Here is a 23,927-nt window from a genome sequence, read left to right on the forward strand (position 1 = left end):
TGCTTATTTATGTTACCGTAGCATTCCTATCATTTGTAACTAGTCTGGTCATTCTCCTCTGACCGCTCTCATCAAGAAGGTGTTTCTGCCTACAGAACTCCCAATGGGCGCACTCTTTTTTTTTTTTGCTTTTTGCCCCATTATGTGTAAATGATTGAGGGAAAGGGGATCAGCAGTTTCTGAAATACGCAAAACCTGCCTGTCTGACACTTCAGGACAGCAAAATCACATGCCTCCTTAACTTAAGTGAGTTAATGGTTACCTTCACTACATAACACAGTCTCATGTGTCGTGTAGTTTCTTTTACTAAACAGTTTGAGGTTTAGAGACTGATCATCGCTTTGGGCTTTTACAGGGTCAACAATTTACATTGCTTTTGAATGCATCTTGTGAGAAAGTTTAGTATGAAATTTGTTTTTCACCATTTTTGCTTTTGGCATAAAGGCAAAGCAGAAGAGCTCACAGTACATGAAATATAACTCGTATGCAATAACCATTTACAGAAAGTCGTATGGAACCAATTTTTAAGTTCAAAAATTCAAGTTTGGAAGTCGGCCATCTCTGACCTCCAACTCAACATAAGCTGCTTTTTTTTTTTTTTTAAGCCAAAAAAAAAAGTTACCAAATCCTGTATGAAAAGGAATAATATACCAAAAAAAATAATTGAGCTGTGATTTTTATGGGAGGCCACACAAATGCTAACATCAATCTTTTTTATTGTTATTTTTTAAAATTGAGATAATGTTTATCTATCTTTTTGGTACATTTCTAGTAGGATTTTAAACACTATGCAGGCTTTGGTCAACCATAATGAAACATAATTAATATTACTCAGACCCCCCCCAAAAAAATAAAATGATAAAAAATAAAAAAAATACATTGGATCCAGTTATTTATAAAACCAAACCTGAATATCATTATTTAATTTGATCCCCACAATAATAATACATTACATTTGAAAGAGTTTGCCATGTCATGAATCAGTTACATCAACATTATTTATCATTACACATTTGGCCTGTATATTTGAATGTTTTACGTGGGTATTAAAAAGTTATTTATTTTTTCTTTTAAATATTCTCTCTGTACAACGTCTACAGTATCACTTTCTGAAACTAATATTCATACGGAGTTATTTGACCAGCTAGTGTGTAAAATAAAACAGTTCATTTAATTGTTAAATTAATGGTGGCCAGTAATACGGCACTAATCAGAAATCTAAGCCTGTTCAAGCAGGTGCTCCCTGATCCAGTATAATTGTATAATAATTGTATAGAAACCTAACAAATAACATACTGCCTAATTAGCAGCCTAGGTATTTTTTCAGTGTATTTAGTGTTCACACAAGTGCTGAAAAGAAACATAGCATAATAAGTGCTTATAGCAAATAGTCCTTAATTCCTATGAAGACGGTCAAGATCTCCCCCTCCCCCCAACACACACAGACACCTGTTTTTCATGTAGTTTTAAAGAAGATAGAAGAATAAGAAATTGATTTTCAAACCAGTAGATGCACATTAACACATTATATGCAGTCTGATTTTCTGCATTCTGTACAATTATAGGCATAGAATACAGCCTACGTTCATATAATTACATTGTGTAAGCCTATAATTATTTTTTTTTTAACTCTTTGTTAACATCCAAGCCAAGAACTTGCTTTTTTAATTGTAATAACTCTCCTCTCCATTACATCATATTTGTACACCTCAGCTCCAACAAAGAAATGAAGGAAACCTGGAAAAATATACATATATTAAACAATATGAATATTAAAGCAACATTTAATATTTTAGTATTCAAGTCACTGAACTATTTGAGATAAAATAGGACGCAGACTTGTCTGTTTACCCACCATGCTTATAAACAGCTGCACTGATGGGCGTCTTAATGCCTGGGAAAACATCTGAGATGACGTGTGGGTTAGATTTTTCCAAGGTGTTATCATTCTCATTGTATCTAAGGGAATAAAAACTCTGAATAAATATGATGTACATACAATAATGTATGACTCTTGTACATCTATAACATACCTCCAGTATTGATCCCGAGTAAAGAATAAGGTGTGGCCAGTGTTGGGAACGTGGACTGCAGCATCTATGTGGTCCACTGAGGCTGGGAAACCGAAGCTGGTGATTTTTTTACGCTGGCATTTCATCGGAGAGCCCTTCACTGTCCAGAAGCTGGAACCTGTATGGAAATGGATTGAATGGAGAATATTAAGATGGTGTCTGGTACATAATTTGTACTGAACAGCTTCAGTGATGGTCAGTACCACTAAAAAGGAAGGTAGTAGAGTGTTGTGGATGCCAGTAGGCAGCATCAATTCTTGAATTGATTTTTGAAATGAAACTGTTGATGGGACCCTCCTTTATGCCATTTGTAGCATTCTTGATCCATAAATACCTTTTATAGATAAAGAAAAACAACAATTATGGGAAGAAAAGTAAATAGAGTGACTTAAGTTTCATCTGGTACAATAATATGCATTGATTAATTCTACATGCACAATCATAATTGTATCTTAGTCATTTGCAACAGATGCTAAATGAATCTAAAAGTAAAATGTACAGGCAGGTGACAAATTAAAGGAAAAACTACGTAGAGTGTCTTTGTGAAGCATTGGGCCACCATGAGCTGCCAAAACAACTTCGGTGCACATCTATAACAAAGATGTTCTACACAGTTCTGGAAATGTACTAAAGGGATGAACATCATTCTTACAAAAGATATTGCTTCAGTTGGTGTTCTGATGATGGTGGTAGAGAGTTTTACACATCAGTCCAAAATCTCCCAAAGCTGTTTAACTGGGTTGAGACCTGACAACTGTGAAGGCCCTAGCATATTATTTACATCAGTTTCATACTCATCACATTCAGTGGATGTGGACACTCCCATCATTCAAATCAGGATAAATTTAGTTTGTAGTGACTTCCGTCTAAGTGGACAAGTGGGCCCAAACATGCCAGAACAAAATGTCTCTCATAACATAAAAGAACCACCAGATTTCCTTTAATTTGGCACCAAATTAAAGTATATAGGTATATAGGTTTATCTATCTGTATATAGGTTTTTTTTTTATGACTCACCGGTCTTTGAAAAAGAACATGTCTGTCCCTATATTAGTAACAGAGTCAAAAGACAGGCCAGGATCACATTTGTCCTTTACTGCCCTTGGATAGTAAAAGCCAGTGTACCAAGAGTTGAAGGGATAGTTCCAATTCAGCCTTGGGTAATAAGGTGCTGTAACGCTCGGCCCTGTGGAATATCATTTATGATTTTATGTTTAATTGTGAAAAGCAAGTTAGACTTTATATGAGGGGAAATTCAATACATCTCTGTGGACAACATGGGTACAGAAAGTAAGTGAATTTATACCATACAGTGCGTTGATGTTCATAATATCTTCACTGGAAAGCATGTTTTGTGGTTGACGGTTTCTGTACGTGGGATACATGAGGGACTGTGGGTTTTGAGAATGTTTCAAACCCAAGGCGTGTCCAAACTCGTGTGCTGCAACCAAATACAGGTTAAATCCTGGAGTGGGAGACATGAAACCACAGTCATTGTCAAATACACTACTAAGAAAAACAAATACTTTTACATTTTCTCATCGTACTACAAGGTATGACAAATTCCTCAGACTAAAAAATAAATTAATACAGCACTGTATTTTACAATGCCAATAGGTTGCACACCTGTGTAAATGTAATTGAGCATAAAACCAAATTGTTGGATGTTGGCCAGAGTTTGAGGCTGCCTTTAGTGCTTCATGTCCAGGCAGAGGACAACATTGACATGCATATGTTCAAGGATGACAACTGTAGGGTGCTTGGGACCAAATCCGTGTGTGACTGGTTTCATTTTGACTGTCCTGCAAAGTCACCAGGCCTTAATCCCATAGAAAACTTGTGGGATTGTTTGGAAGAGAAGGTGAAATGTCCAAACAGACAACAAGAACAAGCTGATTTGCACACTAAAATAACTAAACATTGACATGAACTATCTTGACACTTGGTGTAATATTACCTGACAGCACTGGTGCTTTTATTAGGAGAGGGGAGACGTAACTGTGTATTAGGATATAAATTATACATGCAAATCATTTTTTTTCCCTAAATTGAAGACATGTATTTAGTTAAATGTGCCACTAGTATAGTCTTTGATATGGTATATATTTAATCTGGCAAGCTGAAAAAGTACCTCTGGAATCTGCGGTCCAAAGTTCATCTTCATCAAAGTGAACATCTCCTCCGATGCCCTCTCCAGGGTCAAAAGCATGAGCCAGTGTGCCTTTAGGTCCATCAAAGGGGTAGTTGTCGCCATGGTCTTGGATTGTTTTGTATAAAGACACACACAAAAAAAATGAATAGTCATGATTAGACATATGTAACAGGAGTGGTCAGTCTCATTAAAATCTGAAGGCTGACAGATCGTTCATGTCCATCCAGTCCAAAATCATTTTCTCCAGTTTCATTTTTATTGAACATTTCCACTGAACTAAACATTTCCACTGAACTAAACATTTCTGCTGAACTTTTTTTCTTTGCAGTCCAAAATCATTCTATGGAAACTTCATGTACATTATTGAAGGGCTGAAATCACCCCATGGGCCCTTACATTTGGAGCCAAACTCCACCATAATGTCAGCTTGCTGAGAGGAAGACCTGAAGAAACGTAAAGGGCTGGCTTTAGCCCACACGTCCAGAGCTGCTCCAATCAAGGAGTCTACTGTTTTCGTAGGTAGGTCAGTGGTGTACCTCCCAATGCTGTAATATCGAGAGAAATGTAAGCTTAATTTAAAACTGAGAGAAAGCCAAATACAGTTGAGGCCAAAAGTTTAAATACACCAGGGCTAAATATATAAAATCTCAGTTTTTTAAATTAAGACATCTACCTTGTTTACATCAGAGGTCATTTAAAAACAATCAAATAGATAGTGACGGATTTATTTCAGCTTGTCTTTGCTATATTAGAATTGGGTCAGTGTCAGTCAACTTCCAAAAGACCAGATCCTCCTTAGGAGCAATTTCCAAACAACAGCAGCTACCATGCACAAGTGCACAACAGTCTGCACAAACAGCTGTACTAAAATATAAAAAAAATATTGGGACCACTTAGACACTACATTGCTCAGGAAAGAGGCAGAAATGAACTCACAGGGATAAATGAATCTTGGTTGAAAAGGTTCAACTAATCCCCAAGACAACAACAAATGAAATAGTGAAGGAATATGTACATTCACCATTATGAATATCCTACATCGCCAAGCCTGAAAGGCTGCTGAGCAAGGAAGAAGCCCCTACTCCAAGACCAGACTGAAGTTTGCAGGTGATCACCAGAATGAAGACCTAGTCTTTCAGAGGAATGTTTTCTGGTCAGATGAAATAAAAATGTAACTGTTTAGCTGTAATATTCAGTGCTATTTGTGGAGGACAAAAAGAGTGAGGTTTTAATTTGGAGAACAGAATCGCAACTATGAAGCATGGAGGTGGCAGCATCCTGTTGCGTGGGTGTTTTGCTGAAGAAGGGACTGGTGCATCATGAGGAAGGAGGATTATGTACTAATGCAACTAATGCAATACCTCACGACATCGAGAAGAGATTTAAAACGTGATTCAAGTTAAGCAATTAAAAGGCAATTCCACCAAATACTTACAAAGTGCATGTAAACATCGGACCCACTAAAAATCTGAAATAGTACAAATCTGGCTCTCAACTATTATTTTGAAATAAACAGTGGTAGTTCAGTGGTTAAGATGCTGGACTACTGATCGGAAGGTTGTGAGGTCAAATCCCAGGACTGCCAAGCTGCCACTGCACAAACTCAACTGCTCAGTTGTATAAATAAGAAAAATATTGCTCTAGGTAAGGCCATAAACGCCTGAAGAAAAATAAAGTCTGCTAAATGGTGTAAATGTCCTCTAATGGAAATAAAGCAGATACCCTAATTGACTTAAGACCGGAAATGTAATGTATGGTAACGTGAAATGTGTGGAGTTTGAATGTCTTTAGTCATGGTGTATGTAAACTATCGACCTCAACTGTACACCTGATCACCAGTTCTGAACACTTATACCGCTGAAGTTTATTACCTGTAAGAGATCACGTTTTTCTTCCATCTGTTGCCTCGGTTGTAAACATATTCCTCGATATCAGGAACACCACACCTGGGCATCTTTATTACAGCTAGTGTCTCAGTGTCCAAGCTGCCTGTCTGATTAAGTCCAAAAAAGCTCTGCATGTCCTTCAGTTTAGAGGAAAAAGAGGGATGACTTCTCTTCCTATGACCAGGGGGACCTGTCTGAAAACTGTAGAAGCGTTCGATGTATTTCTGAGAGAGAGGAAGAAGAAATGACTGCAATGGAAGTTTGAATAGTTTTCCTGTTTCCTCTTCATCTCAATCAGAATGATTTATGGTGTAGATAAATACTTAATAAAAAGATAATTACAGTAGTTACAGTGGAGATATATATTCTGTTAAAATAGCAAGTTTTTGTTATGAAAAATATTAAACATTTTAGGGAAAAATAAAAAGTTTAGTGTTCAGAATGAACTAATCACATTCAATCTCATGTTCAAAAGTAATTATCATACAGCTGTCATAGATGAAATTGTTCTGATTAGCCCAAAATAAAGACCAGCTGTTTCTGTAGGATTTTCTTGACATGTTCTTGGTTTCATCTGACTGCTGAAGCCATGGTCTGCAAAGAGCTTACAAAGCATGTACAGGATCTCACTGTCAAAAGGTATCGATCAGGAGAGGGGGGGGATTTTGATGTATGTTTTGGGTCACTGTCATGCTGACATTCCTTTTCGTATTCAGCTTGCTAGCAGACACATGATTATTTTGTGCTAAAATTGACTGGTATTTGTTAATTCAATATCACCAAACTCACTGTGAAGCATGGTGGTGGCAGCAGCATCATGCTTTAGGGCTGCTTTTCTTCATCCAGAACTGGGGCTTTTATCAAGGTGGAGGGAAACATGAATTGACAAATACCAGTCAATTTTAGCACAAAACATTCATGTGTCTGCTAGCAAGCTGAATACAAAAAGGATTTTCACCTTTCAGCAGGACAGTGACCCAATACATACATCTAAATCAACAAAGGAATGGCTTAACCAAAAGACGATCTAGTTTTTTTGAATGATCTAGCTAGAGTCCAGACCTGAATCCAACTAAAACTCTGTGAGGTGACTTGAAGTGACATGGATGTGGGGTGATCTGGATGGATCTAGAAAATTTTTGCAAGAAAGAGTGAGAAAAAGTCAAGACGTGCCACACTGACAGATTCTTACCACAATAAACAGAGTGGTGTATAAAATCAAAAGTTGCTTCAACAAAGTATTAGTTTAGGGGTGAGCACACTTATGTTTTTATCCCTCCCTCATAAAAAAAAAAATCTTATTGTTTTTCACTTTGCTTATATACTTTGCAGTTTCACAATAAAGGTAGAAAAGGTTCTGACATTATTCATCTTGGTATAATTTTTTTTCCACAAAAACTTGCGAATTTTAACAGGGGTGTGCAGACTTTTTAGATCCATTGTATGCATATTTCTTCATCAGAAGCCATCAGTCATGTCTTCACCACTGATTATGCTATTTGTGGCCTTCTTTATATTTTACATATCTATTTACCTAGCCAATATGTAGCATTAATAAAAGAAGCATCGCTGCAATTAAAAGACTGCACCAGTGTAAAGAGACAAAAACACATTCATCAACAAAGAACAAATGAACAATTCTTGAGTAGTGTTAAATACAACAATAATACAACAAAACTTACAGCTGCCAGTACCACATCATCCTGGAGTTTTTCACCCTGATGTAATGTTACATCTCCTCGCTCGACCTGCAGAAGAGGAGCACCAAGACACGGAGGAGCAAAAACAGCAAAGGCACAAACTAAACCAAAAAAGATCCCCATCGTCCAGCTCTGAATCACAGAGGTGTTGAAAGTGGCCAGCTGGAGAAGAGCTGGACTGGATGATCAAGGTTGCTGGAAAGGCTTTTTAACACGTACCTATGACTCAATCAAGTGCTGAGGCTGAAAAACCTCACACACTGGGAGGAGTTCAGTAAGGACACAAGACGTAAAAAAACAAGCCATTTGTGGAAATGTATAGATGAAATAATAATAATAATAATAATAATAATAATAATAATAATAATAATAATGATAATCATCATTATCAGCTACAGAGCTGAATCATTAATGTGTTCATTAATTAATTAATCATTAATTAATCCATTCTTAAACCAAGACCACAATAATTACATCACTTTACCCATTTGTTTTTGCTACATGTCCTGCAGATCATTACAATACAATACATATTCTACCCAGATATTTATGTTATCTGTACAACTTTAGTTTAGAGACTGTCCATGTCATATTAAATGAAACAGAGGAGTTGGAAAACTTCAGTAAGCAGTTTGATCTGCTAGAAAGAACATATTCAGAGAGCTAATAATTTTCCACATAGATGTAAATCTAACAGGATACTGCTGTACTAACATTTTATTTCACATCCAGTTTCTGCCAGCCTCAGTCTCCCTCTCAGATCTGGGAAATAAAAAAACTCAAACATTTCAACTCTTATTACTCCTTGGCATTGCGACATCTATAGAAAGCGGATATTTTGTATGAGAAAATTAGAAAAAAACAAACCCCATGGGAATTATTGGAATGTAGGCTGTTTTCTATAAAATCTTGTGAAAGTGGCCATTGGAAATGGAAACGTATGGGTGGCAGGGTATTAAAGACATGACAGGCTTACATAGATATGCCATGAACATACCATTTGTCTGATTCATCAAGCTTTGTCAAATATTTTGACGTGGATGGAGAGTTGCTCTGAGTAAAGTGATATTTTATCCGTATATCATCAATTCTGCATTTGAGCCAAGGCATTCATTTTCCTTTTAGAATCAGCGGTCTGTCTACACTCAGAATGTAATACATGGCAAATTGCATAATAGCGGTTGCTGGAGTGCAAGCCTAATAGCTTGTCATATTATTTCAGTGTCTCTTATTTACTACAACAATTTCACAATGTGAAGCCTAAGGGGAATGAGCCACACGTTGCACTGAATTTATTATTTTGCTTCAGTTGCACAATGCTGTGAGAATCACAAACAGTAACTAGAACACACATACACTCACACTTGCATAAGAATGTACAGATTACCACTAAGTTTCAAAGGCTTGTTTGTTTCGAAGGGCTGGTAGGTGGAACTCTAACACCTCTAATAATAATCATGGTGTTGAGCATCAAGCTCAGATTGCAGAGGACCATTAGCACATATTTACTAACCCCTAATCTGATATTAAACAGCATTATATTTCATAAATCTAGGACATGATGTACCAACAAGATGTATTGGTCCATCAGTCCTCAAGGGAAAAAATGCCTAGTCCTTCGCTTTCACCACCCTGAGACTAGTGTGAGATTATCATAATACACAACATCACCAGCAGAAATCAGCCACAAGTCTGCAGTTTCAACATCTGGAACCCTTTAATGCACAGAGTAAAACAGCACGACAATATTATCTGTACCCATATGATTAAGAAACTATTTGGTGGTATTTCTCCTGGAGAAAATAACCGCACCAAGCATCATCCCATAATGGTTAATAAATGGAGAACACTTGTAGAAAGACCTTGGACCCTACTCCATGGAAGCCATTGCAGTTCCTTTAAATTCTCCGTAGGTTTGCGTAAAGCTGAAAAACACAGCTTTTCAGTAGGGCTCAGCTACAGAAAATGAGATGACCACTGCAAGACACTGATTTTGTGCAGTACACCGATTTCTGTGTTGATTTTTTTTTTTTAATGTCTGTTTCGAGTCATATTGTTTAAGGATCCATCTACAGCCAAGTCTAAACCTCCTGGGAGAGGTAATGGGCTAAAATGTTCTGCTGCTCATCCATTCTCCTTTATTACATTTTCCACTGAAAGTTCTGAAAGAATTTTTTTTTTATTATGGCACTGATTGTGATTAATGAGATTTGTAATGCCAAAGCAACATCACAGTTTGTGGAAACAAACAGGAATTTTTCAACAATTATTTTGTTTGAATTTATTTGCAATATTCTTTAGGGGTGTCAATTTAGTCATTGTTAGAGCAAACTGCTGCCTTCAAGATGACTCCTAATTGCAAACACTGATAAATCTGTCCAATCCCCAGTGTTCCTCTCTAAATCTACTCTACACATGCCTCAAACTGACTTTCAATGAACTCCGCAGTTGAGTCCTAGTTGAAGGAAGAGCTGATTTCTGGGAGAATGTAAACAGAAGACTGATCTATTAAAATGTTTTTTTTTAAATTCTTTGATTACTACCAGTCTAGAAACCCTTTAAATGTACAATAAACATAAAACACTTTAAAAACAAACAAACAAAAAAACAACAAACCACAACATTGTACTGGTTCAGTTTTCATATTTTAAGATACTGAATATAGGATATGCATCTCAGCAATAATACTTCTGCTTTCTCCTTCATCTTTTGCATTATACTGTGTGCAAATATGTTTTGCATTGCTTACAAACTATATATAGTGTCCCCCTGCCCCCAGTGATTACTCATCTTTGCTATATTTCAACATCAAATTTAAGTACATTAGATACAAGTATATTAATATATTACAATTAGATTTTTTTTCCTGCTCATTTTGAAGTGACTCTCTATATGAATACAATTAAATTAAGTATTTAGACATCCTCCAAATTATTTAAAAAAATAAATAATAAAAAGCCTAAAAACGGCTTGTTGTTTTGCATAATAAATATCTCCAACAGCTAAAATGGCAGATCAGATTAGGTCTGCTGTCATGACATCTGCAGTTAGGGTTCATATATATTCCAACAGGACAAGGTTTATGTTCTGATATGGCAGTCAAAGCACATATTTAAAATCCACCAACATTCAGCATCTAATGTGACAAAGTTAGAGAAAATTTGCATTGCGGAATGGAAGAAAATGGCTAAATCAAAATGCGCAATGTTCATAGAGACAAATCTGAGGCAACTCCAATCTGTAATAGCTACAAAAGCACAACTCACACTGAGGGAGTGCATATTTATAAATTGAGCAATTTTTAGACACCCCCCCCCCCAAGTAATTCTGAGGACATCAAATTACATTAATTTTATTTCTGTAGAGCAGGGGTGTCCCATCTTATCTGGAAAGGGCCGGTATGGATGCAGGTTTTCATTCCAACCAAGCAGAAGCCACACCCGAGTCTATTGAAAGCCAAAATCACCTGGTTAAACAGGTGGATTCAGGTGTGGCTCCTGCTTGGTTGGAATGAAAACCTGCACCCACACCAGACCTTTGAGGATAAGATCACTTCAAAAGGAGCAAAAAAAGTCCCACTCTATATGCTTAAATTTGATGTTGAAATACAGCAAAAAGAGAAATGATCACTGGGGAGTGAATACTTTGTCAAGGCACCGTACCTTCAAAAACACAATTAAAAGGCTTAAATAACATGTCAGAGTATATATTTAAGGACTTCATTGGTGTAAAAAAGCCCCTGCTTAAGGTCCTGAATTCCTGAATCCTGCATTTACTTTTCCACAAGGAACTGTATTGCTAAAAAAACACAGACTCTGTTTTAGTCAATGAGAGAGACCAGACTCCTCTCACACAATCCCATACAGTGAGTCAGTCGTTATCAGTGCTTGAGTCAGAGAGCAAAGGACACTCTTGCCGCCTGCTCTGGCTCGCTCTCCTCTTCCTCCTGCCCACCATCCTCAGCCTCCTGCGAATGATGTCTGCAACACAAATACCACCTGTTATAGCTTTCTACAGCGGCTGACTACTACTGCTAAACAAACCTACCATAATCAATTTGCAATATCATTACTAAGAATAATTAGTTGCAAACAGGGTTGCCTGGGAGCCTATCAAGGTGGGGGACACCCTGGATGGGGTGCCAAACCATTCATAGGGTACAAGTGCACACACTACAGACAGTGTGGAAATGCCAATCAGACTTCAACACATGTCCTTGGACTGGGGGAGGAAACCGGAGTACCCCGAGGAAACCACAGAAGCACGGAGAGAAATTCCACTCACATGAGGCAGAGATGGGAAACAAATCCCCAAACATGGAGGTGCGAGGCATTTAAATCACTTAAATACTGCTTAAAACATCAACTGAAAATACCTTCATTGACAGCATTTTATTTAAAGGGGCTTAAGCTTTTTATGACCTTAAATCTTTAAATAAAAAGCAAGGCTAAATGATGAGATTTGAGTAAACTTCTCATGAGACTCTGGAGGCTTTGAGTAAACTTCTATAAAAATATCCAGTCCATTTCCGGCAGTGGTAGGTCAGGGGTTAAGACATTGGTCCACTAATTGGAAGCTCGGGAGTTCAAATTCCCAGCACCACCAAGTTGTCACTGTTGGGCCATTGAGCAAGGCCCTTAACCCTCAACTGCTCAGTTGTATAGATGAGATAAATGTAAGTTGCTCTGGATAAGGGCGTCTGCCAAATACCATAAATGTAATTGTAAATTTCTATTCATTTGACTCATACATTGGCAGAGGTGCCAACATGGCTAACAATTCTAGCAGGTAAAGAGAAAACAGAAGAATTTTACCACATTAACCAAACTGCCAAGGTCAATGGAATGAGATTGTTTTCCGATACGCTCCAAACAACATTAATGAGTAAAAACAGATCATTATTTTTTAACCAAAGAAAAAGTCCAAGCTCCCATGTGGTTTCTACTGGCTCACAGGATGGAGGTTTAAGAATTCACAGGTCAAAGTCACATGAAGTGAAATTAATCACTACCAAAAGTAAACATGTGATTTTTAGTCTTTCCCCATCAACGATTTCCCGTTCCTGTTAGGGGAATTTATTCATGTTTGGTCTGACCGCTGCTTTATCTGAAAAATTATAGATTAGTCTCAAACAGTCATGTTTATTATAATAATAATAATAATAAAAAATAATTGAGGTTTCTTCTCTAATCTTTTCTGTAATGTTTTGACATATGCCCAATATAAATCCAACAAATTGCTTTATGAAAACATTATGCAATAATTATGTGATATGAAGACTAAGAGTACCTTGATTAAAAAGCTAGTCACCCATTAAATATGTTGTAAATGCTAAAGGTGCTGGTGAATTTGATTCGTAAGCTCATACCTGCTACACTCTCGTAGTCCTGCTGGCTCTCGCGCCAGTACAGGCTGGATGGTGTACGGCAGTTACGGTACAGACGTGTATGGAGCACTGAAAGCGTGAGTAGCACCAGGAGAAAACCCAGAGCTGCTGCTGCCCATACAGCCTCATCGGTGCGCTGGAAGGTCATCTTGCGTCCCCTCGGTGGTCCTCCTAACACTGCAGTGGCCACATCAGGAGGTCTGCAGTGACCTGGAACTGTGCAGCGTCCTCCTGCACTCAGTTCAGCTACATCAGTCTTAACGCGCTGCTTCCCTGCAGCCATGGTGCTGCTCATCTTGTGAGACTTCACATCAGTCTGTGAATCATGCAACTTAACCACTGTTTCCTCACCCCTGGTGTTCCCATGTGGCTCTTTCACCCTCTTCATCTGTGTGGCTGTTGTCTTTTCGTCCGTCTCCACAACACCACCACCATCCTCCTCTGAGTGCACGGCAGTGTGTAGAGGGGGTGTAACATGACCATGAGGCCCTATAGATAATGAACCTTTAACCTCACTGTTGTTCAGTGGCTGTGTGAGTGTAGGATTTAGCGTGTCCGACTCAGAGCTGATCGGCGTAGGATTTTCAGAGTGTTTCTCGTCATCTTTTTCCATTTCTCTTTTTGCATGCTGCAGAATGGATCGGATCATCCTCGCTCGAGTTGTAGCCTCGTATACAGACAGAGCCTCCTCACAACATGCTTTCAGAGACTGGCAAAATATTACACAAATAATTAACAATACATTGAAATAATCGCATATCCTGTTTGCTTTGTGCCTTTCCTTAACCGTATTTGGAGCAGCTCAGGATCACTGACCTTCACAGAGGTGTCCAGTGCACGGTCCACTGGGGCAGATTTTGTCAAATACAGGTTGTAATTTTGGCTTTGGCTTGCTGTTGTTTGGTTATCGTTGGATGAAAACATGAGCAGCCACTCACACACTCTTGTTGTGGTGATGTGGGACATCTCTAGCGTGTGACCCCAGGAGACCAAGGCAAACGGCTTATAGGAAATAAAACAGGAAAGTAACTGTAAACAGCCTTCTAAGCATAGTCCTCAATTGTGTAATGCTGCATAATATCAGAGTAAAGGGTATTATACACACTGTTACAAAAACTCCTTACCATTTGTTTTGGCTTCTCTCTCATCTTATTCGGTTTAAATCTTAAAGAAAACTTTGCTATTGCATTTGAATTATTCTGCTTCCTGCATGTCAACATTTCAAACCAACAGCATTCAATAAAGTGGGTTATACTATGACATGTACATTATGCTTAAATACTGTAAGTCAAAATACTCAAAGGTATCATGAGTACTGATGACAGATCTACCACTTAATAGTTACTCACAGTAAAATACACCTTATTTTTATGTCAAACCATTGTTGTTGAATATTTTATGGTCTTTGCAGGCTATTTAATTTCTGTTGTGTGGACACTTGGCACAGTCAAACCTTACTGCTTCTAACTGCATGTATACACTATATAGGATGTTATCCTTCATTCAAGACACATTCATTAGTGTGAAACACACTGAGTCAGCAAGTGTCCTCGTTCCTGAAACAGTCTTTAAGCTGTATCCGATGGGTGGTGGTGTGAAGTATTGACTCACTCTGCGCTGGCTGAGTTGAGGATGAGCTGTGAGGATGAAGTGAGGCAGGCAGGAGTGAGCCACCGCTGCCAGACTCCTGTGAGCGTCTTTAAAAGAACAGGGGTGAAACAGGAGCACTGTGGCGCCATCCTGTGGAGATGAGAAAATTATTACAGCTTCACTCCAAGTGTTGCATCCATCCATTTTCTGTACCACTTATCCCACACAAGGCTGAATGGGGAGCCTGAAGCCTATCCCAGGGAAATCGAGGCACAAGGCAGAAGACACCCTGGATAGGGTGCCAGTCCATCACAGGGCACAATTACATACACATTCACACACTACGAACAAGTCCCGGCATGTCTTTGGACTTAGGAGATCGTTTCTGAAACACTGCGTATATGCCAATGTGGACGGGGATCGTTTTCATTTTAAAAACGCCATTTTAAAATGAAAACGTACTAGTGTAAAAACATTTCTAGCTCACTTCTATTTTAATCTGTATTAAAATACAAGCACATCTATGTTTACTGGCCTATTGCCGAGAGTCTCTGAAGACTCTGTGAATATAACACTGAAGTCCTAAATACAGTAAAATAATTCCATACGGAGGAAAACGAACAACACTGACAAGATACATGAGCTAATATAACTGGAACATCATTATCATGATTTTTTGCATAAGGCAGCTTTTTTCCTTTAAAGGTATAGCAATTATTGTGGGCGTTATCTGTAGCTAACAGTTTTGAAACGCAAAATTCAAGCAATTGAAATTTGTCCTTTTCAGTTTTCCATTCAAAATCACAGCCCTTAAAAGACAAATCCATGCCAAAATACCTGAATGCTAATGAGAACACTGACACAGTATCAAGGAAAGTTTATCCACTGAGGCACAGTTAAGTCCTGGGCCAAAACGGTTCTTGGGAAGTGCAGTTCTTTAGAGTATCCATGTGGAACCATCGACAGCAAGAAGAGTTAAGATAAGTGCAAAAATCTTCAAGCAGAAGTAGAGCATCAGGATAAATCAGGCAGGTTCAGAAGGTGACAGAAGCCAATATGACTGATAAGCATGTTGAAATGCCTTCTTCTCCTGATTGGCTGGAGGTCGGTGGTGTTTTTCTTCCTGTTTACTGATCCATGGTTTGTTAAATACAGGCTTGGGTTTGGTCATGCACTCCCATCCTTCATGCTGTCAAAGTTCACGCAATATGTAACCCAATGTTAACATGAGGAAATAAAATACTAGACCTTGTCTATGTTAATCTATGTTAACAGCTTCACTACCCTTCCTCCTTGTGTAATTCTGGGCACCTCCATCTTACTATATTTTACAAACCTATGCTGCGACCAGTGTGCCTTTTAAAGTCTGATAAAGGATTCTGTGATGGCTCTGGCACGTTTCTTTGAGGACTATAGAGCACACCCTGATAGCCTTACCAATTGTGTGCCAGTCTACATACAATTTCAAAGACAAAGAAAGTGAGGTCTTTCCTCAGCAACAAGCCACTGATACCTCAAGAGATTAAGATTATAGTCAATAAGAAAACTGGGCCTTTGTGTCCACAAAGAAGTGAAGATAAGTGAAGACAAGAGAAGGAAAAATTAAACCCAACAGCAGAGTACAACAACTGAGAAAGAGAGACAGGTCTGGGGAAGAATGGGGAAGATATCAGCATACCAGTTAAGGGAGCAGCCAATACAATGGCAACCGAGTTTAACTTGTTTTTCATAAGATTTAACACCTCTCACCCAGTTTTCACTGCTGATACCAACCCAATGATCATAAACCCCATCCATCCACTAACAAAACACTCACATCCACTGTAGCTAACTGTGGTGGACACACTCATGAACATCCCCACAGCATCAGTGGCAGACTTCACAGCCTGTGCATGCCACATGCTCAATCCGGATAATCTTCTTTTAAAATGACAGTGTCACTTGGGAGAATGTCTTGATCCTGTGCTTAAAAAGAGTTCTTCCCCAGTGAAGAGCTAGAGCTATGTGCTGGATTAGGTGAGACTTGAGTTTACCTTCAGGTTGTTTATCCAGCGCTGAGGAGGGCAGTACAGGTACTGTCCACTCTGAGCTCCTACAGGCCTGTGAGCTCCACTGGAGACAAACCAACATATACGGAATAAAATACTCCACATACAGGACCTCTCTACAGACAAAAAATTTTTTTAGGACTTCGTAATGTGTGACTTTTTCTATGTTGAACCCTAGAATACAAAAAAGTGTCTCCCCATTAGAAAGGGCTCCATGCAGAACCCTTTTAGTCAAAAACCCACAAACAACCCGAGAGTACAGCTGCACAATGTGTGTGTGTGTGTTCATAGAACTTGCACAGTGAATATGCAAATTGACAATGTCCATTGTTAACCGCGTTATACAAATAAAACTGTACTGAATTGAACCTACCTGTTGGGGATTGTGTGATTGTATGTTATGGGCAGATCCATGCAGACATGCTCAGCTGGCTGAAAAGATAAAGGCCATGAAAAGTTGATCATGTAGATTATCTATTTGCCTTGGCATGCACTGACGCTTCTGGCAAAGTTGAAGACAGGATTAAAAGCAATCTACTTACAGTTGCAATCAAAATTATTCAACCCCCGTTGCAAATCAGGTTTATTGTCAAAATTTACAGACTGTCAGCTGTTTACAATGAACAAATCAAAAGAAAGCAATTTAAATAGTTCAACACAACAAATGCTTCAAGTGCTTTCCCCAAATTCAACTGAAAATGCAACTTATAATGACATCTCCAGTTTCAAAATTATTCAACCCCCTGAATAGAATCCCTCACAACAGCACAAATATGCAAAACAGGTGCTGTCTCAGGCACACCTGATCAAGGGCTTCATTAGTTGAGCTGGAACACATGAAATACTTGCAGTAGCTAGGGTCAGAAAATATATGAAATACCTGGACGTGGCAGAAAAAGGAAGCGATCAACAGCAGCAACCAGATTTCTGAGAAGGCAGGTTGTGAAAAACCCTGCAAAAGACCTGCAGCAAGACTTGGTGACAACAGGCACTGAGGTTTGAGTGAGTACAGTATGGTGCGTACTAAACGCGGAAAGTTTCCATGCCAGAACTCCAAGATGTACACCATTATTGACCCAAAGCACAAGAAAAGTCGGCCCAAACTCATATAAATCATATATGGTGGCTCGGTGATGCTCTGGGGCTGCTTCGCATCCTCTGGCACTGAAAACCTGAAGCGTGTGGAAGGCAAGATGGATTCACTAGAGTATCAGAAAATCCTAGGAGAAAACATGCTGTCTATGAGGAAACTGAAACTTGGGCATCACTGGACCTTCCAACAGGACAATGATCCCAAGCATACCTAAAATTCAACCAAGGCTTGGTTGCAGAAGTAGTCCTGGAAGATTCTACAGGGCCATCACGGTCACCTGACTTGAACCCCATAGAAAATCTCAGGTGGGATTTGAAGAAGGCGGTTGCAGCACGCAAACCCAAGAATATTTCTGAACTGGAGGCCATTGCTCATGAGGAATGGGCTAAGATTCCTCAGGAACGCTGCCAGAAGCTGGTGTCTGGCTATGCATCTCGTTTGCAGCAGCTCATAACAGCAAAAGGCAAAAACAGCATAACAGCTCTACTAAGTACTAAAGATGCTTGGCATGAATGGGTTGAATAATTTTGAAACTGGAAAGGTCATTATAGTTGCATTTTCAGTTGAATTTGGGGAAATCACTTGAAGAATTTATTGTGTTGAACTATTTCAATTGCTTTTGTTTGATTTGTTCATTGAAAACCGTTGAAAGTCTATACATTTTGACAATAAACCTGATTTGCAATGGGGTTGAATAACTTTGATTGAAACTGTATATTTATTGTTCCACATACAGTATTGTATTTTCTTTTTGCCACATCTTGTACACTATAACTTGTAGGTCTGGGTTTTGATAAGTTTACAATTTTGCTCAATATGCATTTGTCATTAGTTTTGCTAATTACTAGCACCTTTCTAGCTCACATGCATATGATGGTCTGTGTATTTGTCCATATCTACCAACAGGGAACTTAGGTGAGTGTGTTTCCCATTTCAAGCTGGGACCCTTGACTTGACATGTTTAACGATGTTTAACAATTTGATTTACTAATATCTCTCAGTGTGTAAGTGTAAAAACACTCGTACAGTAAGGAAGTTAATTAAACATGGTGAATGTTTTACCTGTAGAGAATAATTGGTGGAAATATCAAGGAGCTGCTGCAACACAAGGGGGAGGAAGATAACAAATTAGGTCAAATTCCCAATTCAGGACAAGGTTCATCAGGCCAGACATGTTCACACTTGTACTGAGATTTCGCTCTACATGTACTAGATAGGTACATAACTTAGGTTCACATGATGCTTTGTTCCTGTACATGAATATTGTGTGATTAGTGATGCACCAATCAGATACTGGTCTGAAGTGATGACTTGGTAGCAGATCAGATTGGACATTTTTGCAGTATGATTCAACTGTGCATTTTATAGCATGGATAATTTACACAAATGGTCATTTGTGTAATCATTTCATTTACACAAAAGTTTACTTAGAGAATTATAAATGTATGCCCAATGTATGAGATTTTATGGGAAAAAGATATTCTCTAAATATTTTTCTAAAAAAACAGCAAACAAAGAAAACAATAACACCATTTTGTTATTTATGTTTACTTTTACTTGTTGTGTAATCTTGTGCAAGGATGTGCAAAGTGAATTATGTACAAATATTTCATCATAATACTGTGATACCATGAATCCGAAATATAAAGGGTGTCCCAAAAGTCTCCATACATATCAGAAATTAACACTTTTTAGCAAAATGTAACTTTATTTACAAAACACCTTTACATGATTGCAAATTCTTTGTAAACACACACACAGTCATCTCTCCCACTCCTGATCAACTCTTTTTAACGCACCTGGTGTTATGTATGTAACTGCACTTCAGATGGGTTCCTTTAAATGATCTTTGTGCTCCCTGCTGAAAAAAACACTATAAACCCCTCACAGAATTTTTTAAAATGGTTTTAATGGTTATAATGGGAATTGTATTGGTTTTAATGGAAAGTGTAATGGTCCCTGTGGGTCTCTACTGGTAATTTGTTAAGGGCCAATAACAGTAATGTTAATGGTTAGCTGATAGTATTTAATGGTATTTGTAATGCAAATGTATTTGGAAACTTTCAAATTTATGTGTGGTTTCTATTGTTTTTTTAAGCAGGGCTGTATCATTTCCTGGTAGACCAATACGCTATTCTTGTCAAAGGCATTCTTAAAGGATATCTGAAAGAAAAAAAAAAAAAACTAAAATAAACTAAGTATGAAAGCTTTTTGGAGACATTTTGCAAGAAAGTGTTCATTTCCCCCTATATAAAGAGCCTTTTGGGACACCATGTAGTCTTGTACACGGCAAAGAAAAAAAATTATGGACAGAAATTTCATCATAAAGGTTTCCCTTAATGTTCAACACTGGCTTGGGTTTTTTATGGGATTAGATTTGTGCCAAAAGTATTTAACACAACTTTTCAAGAAACAAACAAAATCAATGAGAAAGAATAAAAACACAGCAACTGAAAACAGAGAACACAGTAGTAAAAATGAAACATGGTCATCAAATAAACAGCGTTGGTGGTTATTAGTTTTCTAAGCTTCGTTTTCGCTAATCATGGTTTATGAATGCGCTGCCAGAGTTTTTGTTTACGCTTTCAAACTTTTCATTTCCGCTCTGCAAGCTTACTTTCGCCATTCTGACACAAATCTCACGTGTGGGCGGGGCTTAACAGCGATTTACTCTCATTGGCTAGTGAAATTTGGATCGACAAATTGAGTGTCAATGATGACGGTGATGATGACTCCTCAGGACTCATCTCGAAAAAATTGTCATATGAGACTACCGAAACCTCAAATATTAATTACGAACTAATATACTAAGTAAGTAAGTAATTTCTACTACAAAGTACAAACACTATAACTATACAGAGAACCACATCCAGAACTCTCTCTCCAAAATTCACAACAGTGAAGTCTCTATTTCCTGGTCAGGGCAGTGTCAATGTAAATCTAACTAGCCAATGAGAGTAAATCACTGTTAAGCCCTGCCCACGTGTGAGATTTGTACCAGAATGGCAAATGTAAACTTGTGGAGCATAAACAATAACTCTTGCAGCACATTCATAGAAAACTGTAATATTGAATATGCTGTTTATTTGAAGACCATGTTAAATTGTTCTCACGGAGTTCACTGTTTTCATTTTCAAAGTGTTTTTTTCCTTTCTTATTGTATATTTATAGTCGCTTCTTGAAAAGTTACGTTCAATTCTTTCAGCACAAATCTAATCCCATAGTTGTAATTATCGTGATACGATGAAACCGTGATGTATTTCAGATTAGTTTATCACAGAGTAAAATTTTCAGAGTGTGTTCCTCAGTGTGATTATGATCAGAGTTACCGGGGCTGATGTTACTGCTCTCTGCTTCAGACACAGAAACTCATCGGGAGGAGGGAGGTCTGTCTCCAGCTTTGCCTTTGGGTTACATTTGAGAATAAGAAATAAACAAATTGAGAACAAGCAAGAACTCCATTAGAGAGTAAACAACCACTTACTGCCACCTAAAGGCTTTAAACTGACGATATTTGCGCTTATTAACGTTACCTTGCCGTTGTCGCAGTGCTGAGTGAGTCCTGAGTGGCATGTTGTTAACACAGAGAGCCACACAAGTCCCCACATCAACGCCTCAGCTCTGAGCCTCATAACTATAACACACTGCAGTCTCCACAGTCACTTAAACACAACACAGCTTTTTTATAAAACCTGCTCCACTGCTCTGTAGTCCACTAAGCTCTGCGTTCTCCCTCTGTACTCTTTGTTCACCGCGCAGGTTTCCGTGTAAACACAAGTGGAAATCCATTCCGTCATCCCAAAACACTGACGCGGAGAGGAGAAGCTCTCTCTCAGGTCCCGCTTCTTTCACTTCACCGCCGCCAGTGTTCAGCAGTGAAGTCTAGAAAAGTGTGCATTCTGTCCACACTAAGGCCATCGTATTGCGGTAAATAAGTTACCCGGCTTAAAACGAAGTTAAAAACATCACCAGTACAACGCTGATGTCCGATCATCACCTGTAACCATCTCTAATGAAGAGTCTCATAAATCTGGAGAACTGCAATATGTCCGACACACAGCTTTTACGTCACTGGTAAATAAACCACGCCCCCCGGACTAACCACGACTACATTTTCACTACGGTGGCCCAAATGGCTCATACCAGACTTCCTTCACTCCAGTGCTAGATTCAAAACCACGCTGTATTCACTATGTAGCTCATTTGTTAGGGGTTTAACCCCCATCCCCATTTTATGACCCACAATGTTGAATATTCTGTGCAGTCCACAAATCCCACAACGCAGTGCAGCAGGTTAGTGGACTAACGACATGAGCTAAAGAAAGCAGAACACCCATAAGGCATGTTTTTAGTTTGTAGGGAGTGGAGACACACTGTGGACACAGGCAGACTTTCCCCCACTGGCTTAACTAATCAGGAACAGAGGATTTGTAAAATAACGAAAGAGACTTAAAAGTTTACTTTTCTTTAAAAGAAAAGTATATAAACCTTTTTTCAAAACGTTGAATTTACGAAAACATTTTTAACCATTTGGAAATGTGTTAAGCCATCTCTGGCAACAACAATATTGAATCTTTACTTTTTTGCTGATGATGGCTGCATTTAGCTCATAAATTTTGAGATTTTAAAGCATATAATTTTTTTTAAAGCATATAATTAACAAATACACAGTAGTTGAGTCACAATGGCACAACAGGGACATTAAGGACATTCTAAAGACTTACTTATCTGTCCATCCATCCATTTTCTATACCGCTTATCCTTCAGGGTCGTGGGGAACCTGGAGCCTATCTGAGGGAGCATTGGGGTACACCCTGGACAGGGTACCAGTTCATCACAGGGTACAATCACATACACATTCACAGACTATGAACAAGTCAGCCTACCATGCATGTTTTTGGAATGGGGAGGAAACTGGAGTACCCCGAAGAAGCCCCCGCAGCACAGGGAAAGCATGCAAGCTCCGCACACACAGGGCAGCGGTGGGAATCGAACCCCCAACCCTGGAGGAGTGTGGTGAACGTACTAACCAGTAAGCCCCTGTGCACCCTGACTTACTTAACATTTTTTAAATTAACAAATTACTCTGTCTATAATTTTGGTAATATGGTTGTATGTTCAAAGTGACCTTCTCTGTCAATGTCACCATCATTTGAAATAAAGAAAAATATATATTTTTTCTTTTCTAGAATTTTTTTTTCATAATCTCCAGGATGTGTGTGTGACGTAATGTGACGTGAAATATCCCAAATATTGTGTACAGGTAATGTATTCAGTTTTATTTTTTCCCATAAGCTACAGTATATGGCCAAAAGTATGTGGACAGCTGACCATCACACCCATATATGGGCCTTTCACCAAACTGGTGCCACAATTGTATAGGATGTCTTTATATGCTGTAGCATTACAATTTCCTTTCACTGGCACCAATGGGCCCAAACCTGTTCCAGCATGACCATGCCCTTGTGCACAAAGCGAAATCCACAAAAACGATATGGTTTGTTGAGGTTGTAGTGGAAGTACTTGAGTGTCCTGCACAGAGCTCGGACTTCAACCCCAATGAACACCTTTGGGATGAACAGGAATGCTGACTGCACCCCAGTCGTCCTCAGCTGATATCTGTAACCGATCTCACTAAGGCTCTGGTGGTTGAATGGGCAAATCCCCACAGCCATGCTCCAAAATCTAGTGGAAAGCCTTCCCAGAAGAGTGGACGTTATTTATAACAGCAAAGGGGAATAGACCTGGAATGAGGATGTTCAACAAGTACATGTATAATGGATTTACACATTAATGGAAAATAATTATTTTAATGATCAACTTTAATGTTAAAGTGAAGTATTCATGAATTGCAACAGGCTAAATTGCTGTTTTCTAAGTGCTGTAGAGATTTATTTATTTTTTATTGTTATTAATGCTTAAAATGAATTATCTTAATTTTAGATTCCAGATCCCAATCTGATTAAACACCTATGGGAGATTTTGGAGCGATGTGTTCGA

At 38.5% G+C, this 23,927-nt stretch overlaps 2 protein-coding genes across 3 annotated transcripts; both read right to left on the reverse strand.

Annotated features, from left to right (window-relative positions):
- Positions 1-699: 699 nt before the first annotated feature.
- On the reverse strand, positions 700-9,363 carry LOC108277439 (matrilysin). Its single transcript, XM_017490197.3, has 10 exons — positions 7,793-9,363; positions 6,096-6,334; positions 4,621-4,769; positions 4,204-4,329; positions 3,379-3,537; positions 3,090-3,258; positions 2,276-2,406; positions 2,034-2,190; positions 1,856-1,959; positions 700-1,737 (listed from the first exon to the last, which is right to left on the reverse strand). The coding sequence occupies exons 1-10, from the start codon at positions 7,931-7,933 to the stop codon at positions 1,637-1,639; spliced, it is 1,476 nt and encodes a 491-aa protein (XP_017345686.1). The 5' UTR covers positions 7,934-9,363; the 3' UTR covers positions 700-1,636.
- A 145-nt stretch (positions 9,364-9,508) lies between these two features.
- On the reverse strand, positions 9,509-22,006 carry tp53i13 (tumor protein p53 inducible protein 13). Of its 2 annotated transcripts, none has more exons than XM_017491443.3 (9): positions 21,461-22,006; positions 21,257-21,331; positions 18,990-19,022; positions 17,208-17,266; positions 16,820-16,898; positions 14,808-14,936; positions 14,013-14,198; positions 13,179-13,905; positions 9,509-11,790 (listed from the first exon to the last, which is right to left on the reverse strand). In XM_017491443.3, exons 1-9 carry the CDS (start codon positions 21,557-21,559, stop codon positions 11,681-11,683), a joined length of 1,497 nt encoding a protein of 498 aa, XP_017346932.1. In that variant the 5' UTR covers positions 21,560-22,006; the 3' UTR covers positions 9,509-11,680. The 2 variants fall into 2 exon arrangements, with proteins under 2 accessions (XP_017346932.1, XP_017346931.1); XM_017491442.3 differs by having other exon boundaries at positions 18,990-19,025; positions 21,461-22,005.
- Between the last annotated feature and the right edge of the window lie 1,921 nt (positions 22,007-23,927).

The sequence above is a fragment of the Ictalurus punctatus genome, chromosome 17 (assembly GCF_001660625.3).
Source record: "Ictalurus punctatus breed USDA103 chromosome 17, Coco_2.0, whole genome shotgun sequence".
Lineage (NCBI taxonomy): Eukaryota > Metazoa > Chordata > Actinopteri > Siluriformes > Ictaluridae > Ictalurus > Ictalurus punctatus.